Source organism: Chenopodium album, chromosome 1, assembly GCF_948465745.1.
Source record: "Chenopodium album chromosome 1, dcCheAlbu1.1, whole genome shotgun sequence".
In the NCBI taxonomy this organism is placed as follows: Eukaryota; Viridiplantae; Streptophyta; class Magnoliopsida; order Caryophyllales; family Amaranthaceae; genus Chenopodium; species Chenopodium album.
In genome coordinates this window covers 87,765,791-87,783,624 of record NC_137834.1, presented here as the reverse complement: position 1 = coordinate 87,783,624, position 17,834 = coordinate 87,765,791, and the positions used below count along the sequence as shown (strand labels likewise).

Genomic DNA, 17,834 nt, shown 5'->3' with positions numbered 1-17,834 from the left:
AGGGATATTTTTTTGTCAGCTATATGTCATAAAAAATGTTTCTTCAAGTAACAGATTTCGTGGTTAAGGTAAATGTTATATTGTATCAATTTGTTTTACTTGTTAAAGGGATTTTTTTTTCCAACTATATATCATTAAAATTCTTTCTAGTAACAAATTTCGTGGTTAAAAGAAAAAACCTTGATTTAAATTTGGGTTACACATTTTAATACTTAAATATAAGTATATAACATATACTTAAGGTTGAGTTATTGAAATAAATGAAATTAATTTTCTAATCATATTGTTGTCAGAATATACACATATAAGTTGGCAATTAAAATTTTTGAATATATTAACATGCATAACTCTTTTTAATACAACTTTATTATCATCATAAGATTTGTAATTGGAGTGATGGTTAAAGCTTAACTTTAATGAAGATGAGGTCATGGGTTCAAATACTATTGATAAAAATTATTATTTTTTGTGTGGAAACATTGATGATTGGTAATAAGAGGTGACATGGCAACACGTGGCGAGATTGACAACACGTGGCAAGGTTACAATGCTTGCCTTTGAGTTTTAATATATATATATTGATATTGATAGGTGTATTGTATTACTACTAAGGAGTATATGCTTAGGGTCTGTTTTCTTACGTTGAAGTTCAGTTCAGTTCAGTTCAGTTCAATTCAGTTCAGTTTAGCTCAGTTCAGTTCAGTTCAGCTCAGCTCCTAATATCCTTCTCTTATAAAATATTCATTTCAGTTCGGTTCAGTTCAGTTCAGCTCAGTTTTGATCAGTTCAGTTTAGTTCAGTTCAGTTCAATTCAGTTCAGTTCAGTTAAGTCAATGAGAACAGACCCTAAGTGTATTTATTTTTTAGTACAAGTATATGAGGTGTTAAGTAAAGTTGAAAAAAAATATCATGAAAACTGGTATCTAGAATAAAACTAGGGTCCTGTTCTCATCAGATTATTTTCAGTTTATTTCAGTTCAGTTCTAATAAATTCAGTTCAGTTCAACTCATAATTTCCTTCTCTCATAAATATTTCGTTCAGTTCAGTTCAATTCAGCTTATTTCAATAAATAAGAAAAGGTCCGGCCAGATCAATTTTTTAGGGATTAAAAAAATACGGGGTAGTAAAAATTTGAGAGGCATAGTACTATCACTATGGTAGTCAACTAGTGATTGATTACAAGTAATTATTTAAACACAAGATATGGAATAATTTTAGAAGTGACTATGTATTTATTTATTTATTTATTTATTTTTTTAAGTGACAATGTAAATTAGTTCACATGTGATTTCCATATTTTCATTGTTGCAATTGATAAACGTTGGATCCTAAAACTAATACTGGTACAATATTTTACAACCACATCAATCTAATTTGTCGGTCAACGCAATAAACTCAATCAAATCACTCGACAACTCAAATTATTACGGAATACTAGCTAGTCTAATCTAATCTAGTATTGTCTCAAAAAAAAAAATCTAATCTAGTATTGCTACTATTATTAGTGCAAATTTGCAATCTAAACATCTACACTGTATAGTACAGAGTACTCCGTAATATGTACTCTACAATCGTCTTTTATTTCAGCTGATTTTAATAAAATTAGCTAATTAAATAATTATATAAAGAAAATTTATATGTATGGATTACAACTGCTTCTTTTGGACTAAATAATTATGATTTATAGTGATGGACAATAATTTAATACGGAGTAACTACATACAAGTATGAATTAAATTAAGCATATATACATTTTTTCAATTCAAGAGTTTGGTTTGACAATGTGATAGAAGACAAAGCCTAGGCACCTATTAAATTTTACTAATTAATAATTTTAAGGTTAATTTTTAAATTACCACCCAAAAATGTATCCATTTTCAAAATAACCATTCGTTAAATTTTTATTTTTATTTTACCACCCCTTAAATTCAAAAACTACTCAAATTACCACCCATTTTAAAATTCCGGTGGATTTCTTTTATTTGGGCCCCACCTAACAACTCTTAGTGGTAACAGGAAGAACATGATCAGTAGTAGTGGCAATTCAGATAACAAGCTCTTGGTTTTTTTACTTGTTTTCTTTTGGTTTTAGGTTGTCTTGTACTTAATAACTGGTTTAAAGGGGAGGTGGAGTGAAGACATGGTTGATTGTAATGCTTAGACATAGCCGTTACTAGCCATTGGGTAGGTCCACATGCCATAAATCCACCTGAATTTTGCAATGGGTGGTAATCTGAGTAGTTTTTTAATTTAAGAGGTGGTAAAATAAAATAAAAAAATTAAACAGGTGGTTATTTTAAAAATGGATACATAATTAGGTGGTAATTTAAAAAATTTCCTAATTTTAAATTAAAGATGATTAGCATTTTTGTAATTAAATTAAAGATGATTATTCATTTGTCAGTAACATTTTTGTAACCATCAAACTTGGGCATAGAACATGAGTAAAAATCAATACAAACATTTTAAAACTGAATGCAATTTTCACCATTAGACTTAGACCTACTAATTATTGGAACAAGGAGAAGGGCTCAATCGGGTCAGAACTTCTCACAAATCTTCTTGACCCGGGCTAGCGGGTTAGGTGTTTTAAAAATGGTGGGGTTAAGTAAGGAAATTTCCATCCCAAAGTGCCTCTAATAGGATTTGATCTCACAACCTCTTGATTGCGAGATACAAACTTCACCACTAAATCAAGCTCATATATTTCGTATAATTAATACAGTCCGTTGTTCCGTACTTTGTATATACATGGAAGAACCATGAACCATACAGTAAAATAAAAAAATAAAAATGTTTGAAGAATGGGCGCAGGATCAGTTAAGAATTACGTAGCGTGAAATGATTTATGATGGACAAGCCATGAGAATGTCAATAAATGGTTAGCCTCCCAAATACCATTACATCCATTTACTTTGCTCACCTATTTTTAGGCGCCACCTCCCCACCGCCCTCCTATTGCTCCTACACCACTTAACCTAGCTATACCAATTACTCCGATTTTAGGGTCTGTTTATTTTTACTGAACTGAACTGTGAAAATTTTAAGGTGCAGGCGGCTGTACCTTGCTTGGTACAGCCAAAAAATGTAAAAAGAACATGTAACTATTTTGAAAGAGCATACAATTATTTTGTGAAGAACATATAGTTGTTTTGTAACGAACATCCAATTTTATATATTTTTTTCATATCTAAAGAACATCTGTGATATTAATAAAGAACATGATAATATTATGTAATAAACTTTATCTATATATAACCACCCTAATTTGAAGACAAAATTTAATAAACTTTTCACATTATTATGTTGCAAATAAAGTACATTACACTGATTGATCAATGAACATAAACATATGTTCTTTTTATTTATTTTTTGGTGCAAATATGTTCTTTTTACTCCAGGTATATGTTCATTACATTTTGATAGTATGTTATTTTTACTTTAGGTATATGTTCATTACATTTTAATAGTATGTTCTTTTCACTATAACTTTATGTTTATTATTTTTATATATCATGTTCTTTCCTACAAAACGACTGTACGTTGCACCGTACAGGCGCCTGTAGGAACCAGCTATTGCTGAACTGAACTAATTGAAGTTGAAATAAATATTTAGTGAGAGAAGAAAATTAAAAACTGAACTGAACTTAACTTAACTGAAATTAAGGTGAAGTGAATAGGCCCTTAATTACACTTTCCATCTAATTTTTTTAGAGGAAATTTTTAGGCTAAAATTTAACCACCTCCATTTTTTACAAGCAACTTCTAAGGGCTTGTTCTAATTAACTGAACTGAATTTATTGGAGTTGAGCTGAACTGAACTGAATATTTTATGAGAGAAATAAATTAAGAACTGAACTTATTAGAGTTGAACTGAACTGAAAATAAGCTGAAGAGAACAGGCCCTATGAAGAAATTAGTCAGAATTAATAATAAAAAAAATAATTAAACTATTTGAATTCGTTATTACCTAGTACACGACCCTTTCTTATAATTTATCCATTTTGGCCTATGTAATATGTCTTTCAAATAAGAGTAACCTTATATTGAGTTGCAAGTAAAAAGAGACCAAAGAAGTAATTAATCCACATTGTTTAATGATCTCACCATCCAAACCTAATAAAATTATTTCAAATTTTCAACATGCTAGTATAAGGGGAAAAAAAAAAAAAAAAAAAATTCAATTTCATTCTTTCACTTTAATTTAAGTGATGGACAAAATAGAAAAAGAGAAAGCAAGCAATGCATGCAGTAGCAGTTAATTAAAGTAGAGGTATTTTCATGCAAATAGGCAGCTACGAGTAGTAAAAATCTAACGTTACTCAGCTACCTTCATGTTGATGGGAGTAGACCATCTGTTTATTCTGCCATTAGCATGTATACTCAGAAGGGTGAATTGTACAGTAAAACCCAAAATATTGCTAACTTTAATTTCAAACAATAAATTTACTTAACATGTAATATCAGCTCAATCTTCTATGCTGATTGTTTATAAATGAACCTATAAGCTAGCTACATGCATCTCTCTGGATTGCAATTTAGGGGACATTAACCATTAGAGTGTGGATATATGTGTGATTGTGTGTGAATTGAAGTCTCAAGCAACATTTATGGTGTTAGCTAGCTAGATGTAAATCTTATTGAAGGTCAAGGAACAATGCACAAGTGCGTTATTTTCAATTTGATTAATGAGTCGGATTACTTTTATGGATTATTTATTGACATATAGAAGTCAATTATATAGCACGACATTGAAGCCAATTATATTTCAGTTCACTAAAATTAATTTGAATTCAATAAAATTACTTTTATGGATTATTTATTGACATATAGAAGTCAATTATATAGCACGACATTGAAGCCAATTATATTTCAGTTCACTAAAATTAATTTGAATTCAATAAAAATAATTTCAGTTCAGCAAAAATAAGGTGAAGTGAACGGGGGCCTAATACATACATTCACATACTTATCCGTTTCTTAATAAATTACATGGTACCATGCCAATTAATAACCTTATGTATGTCCAAAACAAAATTAGGAAAAAGATAAACAGTAGAACACAACTAAAAACGAGCAAAAAACAAGTAAAATAAGCAGGTGTACATAATAGAAAATCTGGAAAAGACAGATCAAGCCAAATAGGTACCCAACTTCTTTTACTGCACAACACTCCCTCAATATATTATGCCATATTTTGCCCCCCTATCTAATTTATTCTCTCGAGATATAAATGCATTTGGACAATAATATTTTAATTTTATATGCATATAAAACCAAAAAATAAAATATAGTGTAAGAAAAAAATGATTTAGGGAGTAGAAATTAAAAAAGAGAATAATAATGAAGATAATTAAATTGGAAGGTGTGGTTTTGTGATCATGACGACGTTGGCGTATTGTTAATACTAACACTCGAACGCGGTCAGAATGTATGACAGACAAAGAGGAGAGAGAAAATTACAAAAATTGAACAACAATTTTTATTGAGGTCAAACTTATAGGGGTCTTACGCTATGCTGTAGCCCTATAGCTATCATTATTCTATAGCCTATTTTTTTATACAGGAATAAATTTTTTTAGAGGGTAAATTCTTGTACTGTATTTATTACGGAGTAGCGCTATTACAGTATTACTCCCTTCGTTTTTAAATACTTACTCCCTTCATTTTTAAAAACTTATTCTATTTCTCTATGGGTGGAGTTTTAGGAGAAACTGGAGAAAATAATAAAATATGAAGATAGTGGGGTTGGTGGAAGAATAATAAAAAACTAAAAGTAGAGGAGAGAATTGATAGAGAAAATATGGAATTAATATTGTTGGGTTCACTTGGTGAGAGAAATTAATTAAATATTATAAAAACTTTTTAAATAAGGAAATGCGACAATTATTTAAAAACGGCTAAAAAAAAAGAGGAGAAAGTATTTAAAAACGGATAGAGTATGCCAGTATGAGAAAGTTTTTGTTTTTTTAGGTAAATCATGACCAAATCTACTTTATTGCGGTTTTTAATTAACTTGGTATCTATATGTCAGACACTCGGGAGTAAAGGGGAGGGTAAGGGAACCTTTAACCCTAAATCTTTAGAGTTTGAAGTAATGGCTTGTTCTCTTTAGTTTATTTACAGTTCAGTTCAAATCCAATCAGTTCAGTTCCTAATTTCCTTATCTGATAAAATATTTAGTTCAATTTAGAAAACCAGATCAGGTCCTAAGAAAGTTAACGGTAAGACGCACTTTGCTGATACGAGTACGTAAGAGTAATAAATTCCTACCCTAAAAAAATTTGCTTATTCCGTCTCTATAATATTTACTTTATTTCTCTCAACTAGTGGATCCATCATAAATCATATCTTATTAATTTCATTTCCCCTCTCCTCTAATTCTCTCAATTAATTTTGCTTTTTACAATTTTTATTACCCTATTACCTCCATCCATATTTTATTATTTTCTCAAAAAAAATTTCTTTAATTCCGCGTATAGAAGAATAGAGCAAGTATTTAAAAACGGTGGGAGTTAATTAGACTACATAAGATTAAGTTAATTAGGAAGAAAAATTATACAAGTATAAAAAAATCAAAATGTGATGCATAAAATGCACATTAAAAACGTCACTATTGAAAATTCCATATTTCTAACAATGACATTTTTCTTAATACGGAATACCTTTTAAAAGTACAAGGGAATCAAATACCCAAATACGGATTGAGCATAATAAACTTTGTAACAAAATTAAATGACCAAGTCAATCTTAATAATTAATAATCCTTTAATAAACAATATTCTAACCCATATTATTAATAATATACTAAAATAAAAAATAAAAAAAAAAAAAGTAAAAAAGGGAGGTTGAGAGAGAGAATGTAAGTAGAGTAATGATTTAAAGAGGATCAGAAGCTCGTGATGAGAATTTTCCATGTTTGCAGGTTTTCTAACAGCGCCACTTCAGCCCAACCAAAGGAATTTCTTCTTTCTCTCTCTTCCTTATTTTCTCGTGATCTTCTTCTTCCTTTCACCTCCAATCCTCCTATATTTAAACATTCTTCTAGTCAACCCTTCTTTCATCCCCTCAAATGAATTACAATAAACTCAAATTATATTATTAGAGTATTTATATTATGGAAGTTTGTATTAAAAATAGTAATAGTAATTCTAGCAATAATGGAGTTAGACAATATGTTAGATCCAAAGTTCCTCGCTTACGCTGGACTCCTGAGCTACACCGCTGCTTTGTTCATGCTATCGAACGCCTTGGTGGTCAAGACAGTAAGTTTTTTATTTTTTTCCTTTCTTGTTGTTTCGATGATGAGATAAGGTTGCGTATATCTGAACCTCTTACTCGGATATTATGGTTATCCGAGCGAGCTGATATTATTACTACTAATATTAGTATAATTGTTTTGGGTTTTTGAAATTTCAGAGGCAACACCAAAGCTTGTTCTTCAGTTAATGGATGTAAGAGGGCTTACTATTTCTCATGTGAAAAGTCATCTCCAGGTTTGTTTTTCTCTACCTCCATTTTCTTTCTTCTAGAATACTTACCTTTTTTTTTTTTTTTTTTTTTTTAATTTTTTATTATCAATTATTTTAATCATAATAATCCTCGTTCCTTTTTTAAAAAAATAATCATAATCTAGGTTCTTTTTTAAAAAAATTGGTGACTTGTGGTCTAAGGTTTCACACTCATTGTTAAGACTAATTTATTTATAATATGCACTAATTGTTGGTTAAATCTTTTTTTCTTTAAATGTCAACAGATGTATAGAAGCATGAAGATTGATCACACAAGACAAGGTATGTAATTATGTACAGTATTAATCTTTATTTAAAATTTTTGTTCAACTACCATGAATATTGATGAATCTGCTATTATTCTAATTATTACTTCCAAACTTTACTCCGTCTGTCCGAAATTAATAGTTGTTAGCTACTATAATAAAACTGTTAATTAATATGACGACACGATTCGAACTCAACTCGGATAGGTGAGTAATTAAACATGTAATAGAAAAACACAGAAATCTTTAAATTGATGGAGTTGTCAATTTGTCATATATATTAATAGGTCTTGTATTAAAAATCTTGTGAAAGTAATAAAAGCAAAATATTATAGCTAGCTTTAAAATTCTAGGTTGGTTCCCCAAATGGGGTGTTTCACTCAGCTGAAAATCAAAGATTATGGGTTACCATATCATATCATTTTTAGTGATTTTTGATGTCTCACTTCATTTATTGTTTAAATTGACTAAAACAGAAAATATTCACATTAATTCCCAAATCTTCTGATTTTAACATTTTAATGGGAAAATAAAGTACATAAATAAATTTCCCAATTAAACTTTATTGTTGTACTACTGTACAAACAATTATAATGCTTTCTGAATCAGAAAAATAACATTGGAAATACAATAAAGAACAAAATTTTGAAAATTATAATTACCATATTTACCCAGTAACTTTTTGTTCTTATGTTGTGTAGTACTCCCTCCGTCCCTAAATTACATTCCTCTTTTAAGTATTAGGTATTTATTACTCACATAATATAGAGAAAGAGGAATATAATTTAGGGACGGAGGGAGTAGTTATATTTTTTTATTCTATAAATTAAATTTTTAATATTTTTGTGTAACATCTTTTTGGTGTATAATTTGCTTTTAGCAGACAAGAGCTTCACACAGCAAAGGAAACAAGCTTTTGAGAATCATCATAATAACATTGCAAGTACTACTAATTATGTTTTGAAGGATGAAAAAGATGATGTGGGGTTACATTTATCTTCTCCAAATATTACTAATAATCATAATGTTATTCAAGATCTTCAATCTACAATTTCTGCTGCTTTTCCCCCTTCTAAAAGGTACTAGCAATCAACAACCATTTTCTTTACTCCCATTGTAGATTACATATATATAGACCATCTTTAAATTATACGCGCCAAAATTGATTTTAACACTCCTATAATTTTAAAAATCTGCGTGTTTTCGATGATTGTTTTACTCTTAGGGGAGTGTGGATGAATTTAAATATTAAAAGTCCTAAAATCAATTCTTCTTGTTTTGACTTTTTTTTTGTCAAACAATTACCGTTTATAAAGAAAGAACTTTTAGAGACGAAGTTAGTAGTATTACTCGTTTTAAACTTAAGCTTGCACAATAATGAACCAATATGTAGTTTTTTTTTTCCCCTTTTTTTTCATAAATTGATTGTTGTTTTGTTTCATTTGTTTTTATGGGTGATGAAAAAAATTGAAATTTGAAAAGGGCAAGGATGGAAGAAAGTTGTACAAGTAGTATGATGATGAAGAGAGAGAAAATGGAAAGCAGCCAAAGAGAGGGAGTGAGAAAAGATCCAAAAATGTACTGCTTGGTTGATGATTACAAAAGTCAGCTGGAGTCAATTTATAATAATTCAAAGGGTGAGACAAAAAGAAGAGGAATTATGCTAAAAGATGACAGTAAAAATAAAAATAAAAATAATAATAATGAGGAAGAAGAAGAATTAGAAAGTGGTGGATTATTGGAAGAGAGTAGTCTGAATATTATCAGATGGCAGCAGCATCAGACCCAACACCCTGGTTTCTCCTCTTTGCTGTCTACACTGCCTCTGCCTCCTCAGGATCATGTTTTCAATTTTCATCATCTTCTTGCAGTCCAACCTGATCAATCCCACTTCTTAAAGCTGCAGGTATACTTCTCATCTTCATTATCTGTTCAGAATTAGTTGTCACGTCGATATTATATTCAAGTCATGTGAAACGGAGACAATATTTATTGTTATAACTATAAGATATGCTAACTGTTTGAAATTAACTTATCCGAACTAATTAGAACTTTTTAGAAATTATACATGAGAGTGTTAGAATGTATGTTGTCATATCTTATTTTGACCGGTACTCGTATGAACCTATTTGATAAGATAATATAAGCTGTACAAATAGACCCTTAGCTTCAAGATATTAGCACCATGTAAATGAGCTTGTTAGTAATTATTTGTTGGTTATATGCAATGATTAGTCATATATATGTGGTCAAATATTCAACAAGAAGACTACATTGTGGTCAAATTTATAATGTGTGAAGGACTAAAAATTGTGGATAAATGGATATATAGATAATAACAACAGTTTAATTAATTATTATGTACCTTATCAAATAATAGTACTAGTAATAGCATAAATAAGTGATAATTCACATGTTTATATGTTGTATTGTAATGCATGTATATAGAAAATGGAACATGATTACTATTCTTGTGTCTAAATTGGAGGAATTGTTGGTACTGAAAAATGACCAAAATAAGTGACGAATTTGGAAGAAGAAAACATTTATTGGTGACAGATATTTTAGCCATTATTTTTTAAAAAAGAAAATCAACATATTCTAGTTTTTTGGTACAGATATTCTGAGGCAGAATAATTTCCATTATTTTCATAGTGGTCCATTATATTTATATACTATGCTGAAATTGGCAGTCACTCTTTAAATGAGTTTGAAAGTCATTGTGCATTATTAACTTGTTTTAGACTATAGACTGTATAGAGTAAAGGACAATAATTTTCTGATAATGGTAGTTAGCTAGCTAGTTTAATGCTTGGTAATTATTAAGCTATATGTTCAATATTTATACAACTGATTAATGTTCTTTCGGATTTAAAAAATTTAGCGGAACTTATACACCTATTTAAAATCTCAAGTCGATATAAACATAGAGATAGCTTAAGTGGTTAAAGCTCCCCTCCCTCACTCTCCTGTCGTTATGTCATTGATCCTTTAATGCATAATATATTTTGTGTGTAGAATTGTTTAATCGTCTCACGTTTAAATTATTACAGGAAGCAATGGCATATGAACAAGTATCAGACCAAAATCAAGCTCATTACTTTCACAACTCAGATGCATTCTTCTCTACTATGAAACAAACCAAAGATGAATACAAAGAAAACGACGATGATGAAGAGCTAGCAATCGAAAAAAGAGACAACGAGCATGGAATATCCTTGTCTCTCTCCTTACAAAGGGTGGCCTCGCCGCCATTGTTAATCCAACGGAGCAGCAACGTTTCGTCGACTAATGTTAGTGAAATTAGTGATCAGGCAATTAGTTCATACTCTTCTTCTTCTATTGCTTGGGATAATCACCAACAGTCTCTTAATCTTGATTTATCTATCTCACTTTGTGGTAGCTAATTAGATTAGTTAATTCCTTTTATTTTAGGCAGGCAATCAGGTTCTTTAATACTATCATAGTATTATGCATTTGTAAAAAAATTAATGAAATTTTAGTTGATTAAATCAAGTCATAAACTAGTTGGAGTACTGGTCTTATTATATCTATTAATTGATATTAAAGTAAACCAAATTTAATTATTCGTAAGGAGTACCTTCTATAAATCACGTACTGCATGATTAGAGTATGGTAATCACTAATTAGGATTGTTGGATCCTAAAAACAGTCCACAAACTATCACGTTGTACAATATTACAATATTCCAAAAAGGCAATTAAACAACATTCTCCACCATCATTGGGCGGATTTAGAGGTGTCAATTTGGTAATGCAGGTCAAGTTCGGTAAAGGGTTGGATGAGATCTTTTAAATTTGAGTCATGTTAAATGGTTATACATTTATATCCATATAATTCGAAATCTGAATTTTTTTTTTTTATTTTTTTTATTTTTCGGATCGAGCTAATTTTTGACACCTTTATACTCAACCTAATATTCTTCTTACCTAAAAAAAGGAAGATTTACAAAATACCTTTAGAAGAAATAAGGTCGCACAATAGAGTTTGTAGGGTTCCAAATTGTAATGGCCTCCAACTAAGCCTTATACTACGTTTGTTGAAAACCCATTAACAAACATACGAAAGAAACTGTTATCCACTTATCCCATGTTTTTTTTACAAGAGCACTGTTATCCCATGTTGAAGTGTTGAACAAGGGGAGGATTGAATGATGAACCACTTTATAACTTACTACGTATAAGTTTGAAGAATCGGTTAATTACTTCAATTACCAAATTGTTTATAGAATGAAATCCCCTTTAAAATAAGGTGTGTTCTCAACTTTCTTAAAACAAAACAAGTTCAAACATGCGTACAAGTTCCAAGGGTAACAACAAAATAAATTTAAATAATTGTAGCGTGCATACACATTATACATGACTAATATATTGATTTTTGTAGAGATATTCCAAATTATAAAAAGTGTATAAAAAAGTTCATTATAGGAAAGAATATCTTCCAATTCCAAAGTACCTTTGCTAGATAAGTAGATAGCATAGACAATTAGACAAAGACAATGACAAATTAGACACATTCACACATAAATACAGTAGTAGGTAGTGAATTCAAAATAGAACATTTTTTTGTACCTTGGACCAGCTTATCAAACATTGTAAAACTATTTCAACAATAATACAACACAACAATTAAACTTCACCTTTAAATTTTTAATGATTTACAACTGTAACCACTGCTTTGGTATTGATACAATCAATGTTAACACTATTGTAGATTGTAGTGAAGTCAAATTATTTGAGCTGGTTGTAGATTAGCCACGTAAACTTATATATTAGCCATTAATCTTTTAAAATAAGATATTATAAATGATTAGTATGGTTAGTTCATTAGTATGTTGCTTTCTTCCTTGTTAGTACTTTATTCGGAAATCAACATTTGTTTTCATATTGTCCCAACCTTCATATAAGAATTCGACATTAAGTTGGGAATTTGTGACATGCGTCACCCCAATCCCTAACACCAAAAAAGAAGAAATAAGTGTCTTTTCAACATTGTAATTTCACACAAGAAAAATCTACATTAACTTTATATGTATCCAAAAGACAAGAAGATTAGGTAAAAGCTTCATACTATGAACATACAAGAAGTTTCATTAATCAACTTCATCAGATAAATCAACCTACCTAACAGCTAGATAATATAATTGGGCTAGGCAAATATAATACCGTTATGCCAGCCAAAGCATGACGTTATGGCCCTTATGGGAGGTACAGTATAGGCTCTCACCCTCAGATTCTCTACTGTAATTCTGTAAACTTGGACTACTAAAAAATTTTCTATCAAGGAGCAAAAATATCAAAAGAAAGACAACGAAAAAACTTAACTTTAAACTCATACTCTGATCACACTTTGGTTGGCAGCCAATTTTACTTGCAAAATTTCTGTGACAAACCCTTCTCTGAAGACTTGGATGTTCAAGCCTAGTTTAAGACGCTTTTGTTTTAGCTTTAGGATCAAGGACCAAGGATTTAACACAAAGCCGTGGTTTGGTGCTGACAAGGTCTCCAGAAAGGACTGAAACGGCAACAATCAGTGAGCCATTTGGCACCCCAGACAATGGAAGAAGCTCAATGAAAATACAAAGCTGCAAAACATAAACACAAATTAAACGTCAAAACATATACTTTTTATGGCATGACAAGTTGACAACGGTTCATAAATTGAATTGAGAGCTAACAACCTCTGGGGATTTAAGGTCCACGGTTGAATCTGATACAACCCCTTTTACAGCACTCGCTACAATGGAGAAGCACTTATTTCGATCAAGCAATACACAAAGATTAGGCTCGCTAACTTTATCATTTGCAGTTTTCATCTCTGTCTCCTCAATTCCTCTTCTACTATAGCTAACTGCAAACTAAAGATAACAAAGTAAAGGTGGTGCATCAAGATCAAACAGAAATCATTCTATGACTGCATATTGTATTTTTTACATATATGGGGTAGGAGGAAGAAGACCAAAAGAGACAATGTAACAGCTAACATAGTTAGGAAGCCAATTTGCAAGATACAAGTGGTGCCTTGGCCTCCATACAGAAAAGAAAACAGAGAATTTTTTTTGGTCAGATACCAAAGATTGGCATGTAAAGGAAAGTCTCCTTTGGATAGAATTCACTGCAATACTCGACCGCAAAGCTAAAATTTAAGTATGCTCACCTTTAGGGGTGTTGAAGATCTATAACTTTTGTCATTGACGTACTTTAGAACGAGATTTGACACGGTAGTACTGACTTCCTTTTCATTCAACATACAAGTAGCTTGAATAGGGAAAATTCGATGGCACCAGCTGCAGAGAGGGACTACAGTCACTACACTTGCTTAATAGATGATTATTAGGGAAATATATAACTGTGCATAGTATTTGACACTGGTTTAAAATGAAGCCAACAGTAGAGTGCAGAGTGAAAAGAGTAGTTTAAGTAATGCAATTGGAGAGCTGAAAACTAATTCTACACAATTGACATCATATATGCACATATAATCCCAACATTAGGTTTCCTCATACACAAATCCTTAGATGTTAGGGACTTAGGGTAATCAATAACACTTCCCCTGAAATATATTAATCAGCGGTTTCTACCAAACTTCAAAAAAAGCTCAAACAACCATAAGCCATTGGGGTTTTATGAGATAATTGTGGATCTGCAGTCATCTATGATCAAAACAGCCATTATGGACTCTGGTGATCCTATAAGATGCGTAGACCCCTAAGAGACTCCTCCTCAAACTTAACTAACACTTGCTACATTTGCCTAGGTGGTCAATCTTGGGTGCGGTAACAAATAGAAAGCTGGTTCTTAGAGTCTAAGACAATCCCTGAGACCCTGAGGCTTTCCCAAGTTATTGTTAACCTTAACATGGCCAATATACACCTTGTACATCCCTGGAAGATGCTTCTGATCAGGGTTCTTCCCTCCAATATTATGTCAACTACTTCCAACGGCATCTAGAGGGCAACTTTTAAGTTTGACTTATAGCCTTTGCCTCAGACAGATAACTTCTGATGTGGTCTAACCCCAATTCTTGTATCTCGAGATTTTCAAACATTTTCCCACCGAACCCATCTGATTTTCTACATTATTCTTGTTGGCCATAATCTTTCTTGGATAGAGACAAAATGCACAAGAATATGACATACCCAGGCCTAAAAACTTCATTATTGACCGTTTGGAGCAAATACTGAAATGATTAAATATATAAACGGGTAATTGGCGCTAAACAAAGCAACAAAATAAATTGGATAAGTTACCCATTGGAAAACTATTGCGTAATATAACGCCAAAAATAGCAAGTACTTACAGTGGTCGTTTTAACTCTCCTGATTCTAAGGATTGATTTAATTGGGTGACTATGCTGACCGGATCAAAAGAACTGCCTTTGGGGAATGTAAAAAGAACCAAGCCACTTCTTGTCACCTTTACGAGCATAAGACTAGGAGTTTGTTTTGCAGAATCATTCGTCACTCTAAAAGATTGAGAATCATCTTTTGACAATTCACCTATACAGATATATAGAAATTACAAATAGTTAAACCAATGCTAAACTCAGTTTTGTAATTGATCCTGAGGATTGAGAAACCAAATTTTAGTATCTTACTAGTGATAGCTACAGCAGAGCCTCCCTCCACCTCGTCAACTTTCCTTCTTTTAACATCTTCACTGGAATCAGACTCTCTAGAGCAGTCACTACCACTGTATTCAATATACTGCAAAACCATCCCATTGACCTTCAACCGTGAGTATTCCAACAGCATTGACAGTCACTAGGAAATAGATTGGACATAAGGAAAAAGAAGATGATCTTTGTTGATACAACCAATTAAATAATTTTTCATCTGCATCATGCCATTAATAATAGCAAACAACCATTATCACCCTTCTAGGCCACTCATGATCCAACTCACTTGTTTTCTTAATACCCCAGGAAAGGGCTTTGAAAATATACACACCTAAATTAACCTGTAGCAAATTACAACGGAGCTGTTATTTGTCTTTGAAGTAGATATGACAATAAATTTGCAGCTTTTATATAGTGAATACTTTTAGGTAGTGCTTTCCAAGAATTTCAAGAAATCTAGACCCTCTAATTCCTTTAATTTCCATAACATTTCAGATAATGTTTCTAGGCTGTCGAAGTGCCTCCTGTAAGTTTCAAACTACAGGAGAATGATAGAATCTCAGACTAAAAATATCGTAGATTGTAGTCTCACTACATGATGGGGTTGAATTTGGACCACTAAGCTTAAGTAAAAATGTATTACTAATAGCAAATTGGGCAATTTTCTTGTCTTTTTTGGGATACAAGACATACTGTAATCTCGAAAACACACACAAGTACATAACTTTGAATTTTCACCGATAACTTTACCGCCTTACCAATTTGACTCAATCTACATGCTAATATTAATTTACTGTAAGTAAGCAAATATTACGAAGTACTTGGGGATTAGATTACTAAAAGAACAACAGACTAAAGTTTGTCACATTAATGGCATTCCAATGTCTTTGAGCTTCTCTAACATGATACATAATATGAATACTCTAAAAAGGTTAAACCAAGTTCTCAGCATTCTCACCTAAGACAAAATTGAGTAGTCACATGAGCACCAACTTATGATACAATTGCTGCAATCGCAATGAGGCTTTTTTAATCTAAGCCCAACATCATCAAAGACTAACAACTTAACAAGGTATTTTGCCATACATCCTTGATTTGATAGGCAGCTTCATACAGAATTTAGTGAGAAAATTTTTTTTTGCAGCATGTACAACTAAGTGAAATCAAATAAACAAAGAACGGACGTTAACTATGTGAAGATTTTCAAGAAAATACCTTTCCAAGAATAGATATAGCTTCTTTTGTTGCACTCTTCTCCCTCTCTGTAAAGCAAGAAGTTTTTTAAGAGCCAAGTTCATCTCAAATACAGGGGAAAAATTATTTCACAATATAATCCGTGACTGGCATTTTGAATAAAAGTTTGTTCAGCCAATAGATTAGTATAAAGCCAATGCTGTCTTGTGGAGCTTAAACACTGCATGATTCACCCAAATAACATCTTTTCTAATGAACCGATTTTTAAGACAGTTACACATAAACAGGCGCACAGTTCATCCTTAAACTATCAACGAAATTTCCCAGCCAACAATTATGTTTCTCTTCTCATAGAACAAATATAACTAGGTATTCCTATTATCATATTGGATGCTTAGGCCAAAACCAAACCACTATCCTCACATTGTCTCTCAAAGAGCTGACACCCTCAACAAAATTAAGGTCTAGGGATACAAAACCACAAGATAGGGTCCGATATTTCATGAATTGCTTTCCTATCCATAGAATCATACATTTTTGCAGTCAATAAAGCTCCTTCATTAAAAAGAGTTGAGCTTTTTATACATAAATATCTCAATAACAATTTACTGGCATCAACATTAACCTAAGCTACATAAATAATCCAAAAACTCATACAGGAAAGAAACAAACTTTCCATCATTGTAATTTCAACATTGAACAATCGATCATAACCCAACAATATATTAAACCCTAGCAACCAATTTTAACTTGTTGAATCATAATTTTATCCTAATTTCACCCATCACAATTTAAAATTAGATAAAGAAAGCTGTAACTAATCAATAAAAATCAAATTAAACAAAAACCCAAGACCCCAATTGACCAAGAAACAAAATATAGCATATAATTGAACAACCCATTAAAGTGGGAAGAAGGAGATAGAAAAGGGTGAATTATAACTTACTAATAGGGCAAGTAATGAGAAACCCAGAATGAGAATTTAGGAGGAGAGAAGAAGGAGCGTTGTAATCAAAGCGAGGAATACATATGACAGCAGAGTGTTGCTCCCATGGCTTCATTTCCTCTTTAATTTCTCCATTTTCATGTGCTTCTTTTACTTCCTGCTGCTTCATCTGCTGCTGCTGCTGCTCTTCTTGCCCTACTGCTTGCTTTGAGTCTTCGACTTCCGCCATGATTCTGACGTCGTCTCTATTTTGTTTTGGACAAAGCGGCAAAGCGCTG

The 17,834-nt window shown here is 31.5% G+C and overlaps 2 protein-coding genes across 3 annotated transcripts; one reads left to right on the top strand and one right to left on the bottom strand.

Annotated features, from left to right (window-relative positions):
- The first annotated feature begins 6,813 nt into the window (after positions 1 to 6,813).
- LOC145625047 (uncharacterized) lies at positions 6,814 to 11,312 on the top strand. Of its 2 annotated transcripts, none has more exons than XM_081678129.1 (6): positions 6,814 to 7,266; positions 7,421 to 7,497; positions 7,758 to 7,794; positions 8,659 to 8,857; positions 9,261 to 9,684; positions 10,832 to 11,312. In XM_081678129.1, the coding sequence occupies exons 1-6, from the start codon at positions 7,119 to 7,121 to the stop codon at positions 11,183 to 11,185; spliced, it is 1,239 nt and encodes a 412-aa protein (XP_081534255.1). In that variant the 5' UTR covers positions 6,814 to 7,118; the 3' UTR covers positions 11,186 to 11,312. The 2 variants fall into 2 exon arrangements, with proteins under 2 accessions (XP_081534255.1, XP_081534259.1); XM_081678133.1 differs by having other exon boundaries at positions 8,662 to 8,857; positions 10,832 to 11,311.
- Positions 11,313 to 12,850: 1,538 nt separating this feature from the next.
- On the bottom strand, positions 12,851 to 17,834 carry LOC145625039 (uncharacterized). Its single transcript, XM_081678124.1, has 7 exons — positions 17,557 to 17,834; positions 16,632 to 16,678; positions 15,396 to 15,504; positions 15,099 to 15,297; positions 13,956 to 14,085; positions 13,480 to 13,656; positions 12,851 to 13,383 (listed from the first exon to the last, which is right to left on the bottom strand). Exons 1-7 carry the CDS (start codon positions 17,783 to 17,785, stop codon positions 13,225 to 13,227), a joined length of 1,050 nt encoding a protein of 349 aa, XP_081534250.1. The 5' UTR covers positions 17,786 to 17,834; the 3' UTR covers positions 12,851 to 13,224.

Coding starts and splice junctions, on each gene's coding strand:
- LOC145625047 (XM_081678129.1), top strand. CDS start 7,119: ATGGAAGTTTGTATTAAAAATAGTAATAGTAATTCTAGCAATAATGGA. Junction 7,498..7,757: donor ATGTGAAAAGTCATCTCCAG/GTTTGTTTTTCT, acceptor AAATGTCAACAG/ATGTATAGAAGCATGAAGAT. Junction 7,795..8,658: donor GATTGATCACACAAGACAAG/GTATGTAATTAT, acceptor ATTTGCTTTTAG/CAGACAAGAGCTTCACACAG.
- LOC145625039 (XM_081678124.1), bottom strand. CDS start 17,785: ATGGCGGAAGTCGAAGACTCAAAGCAAGCAGTAGGGCAAGAAGAGCAG. Junction 16,679..17,556: donor TCTCATTACTTGCCCTATTA/GTAAGTTATAAT, acceptor CTTGCTTTACAG/AGAGGGAGAAGAGTGCAACA. Junction 15,298..15,395: donor CTCTGCTGTAGCTATCACTA/GTAAGATACTAA, acceptor ATATCTGTATAG/GTGAATTGTCAAAAGATGAT.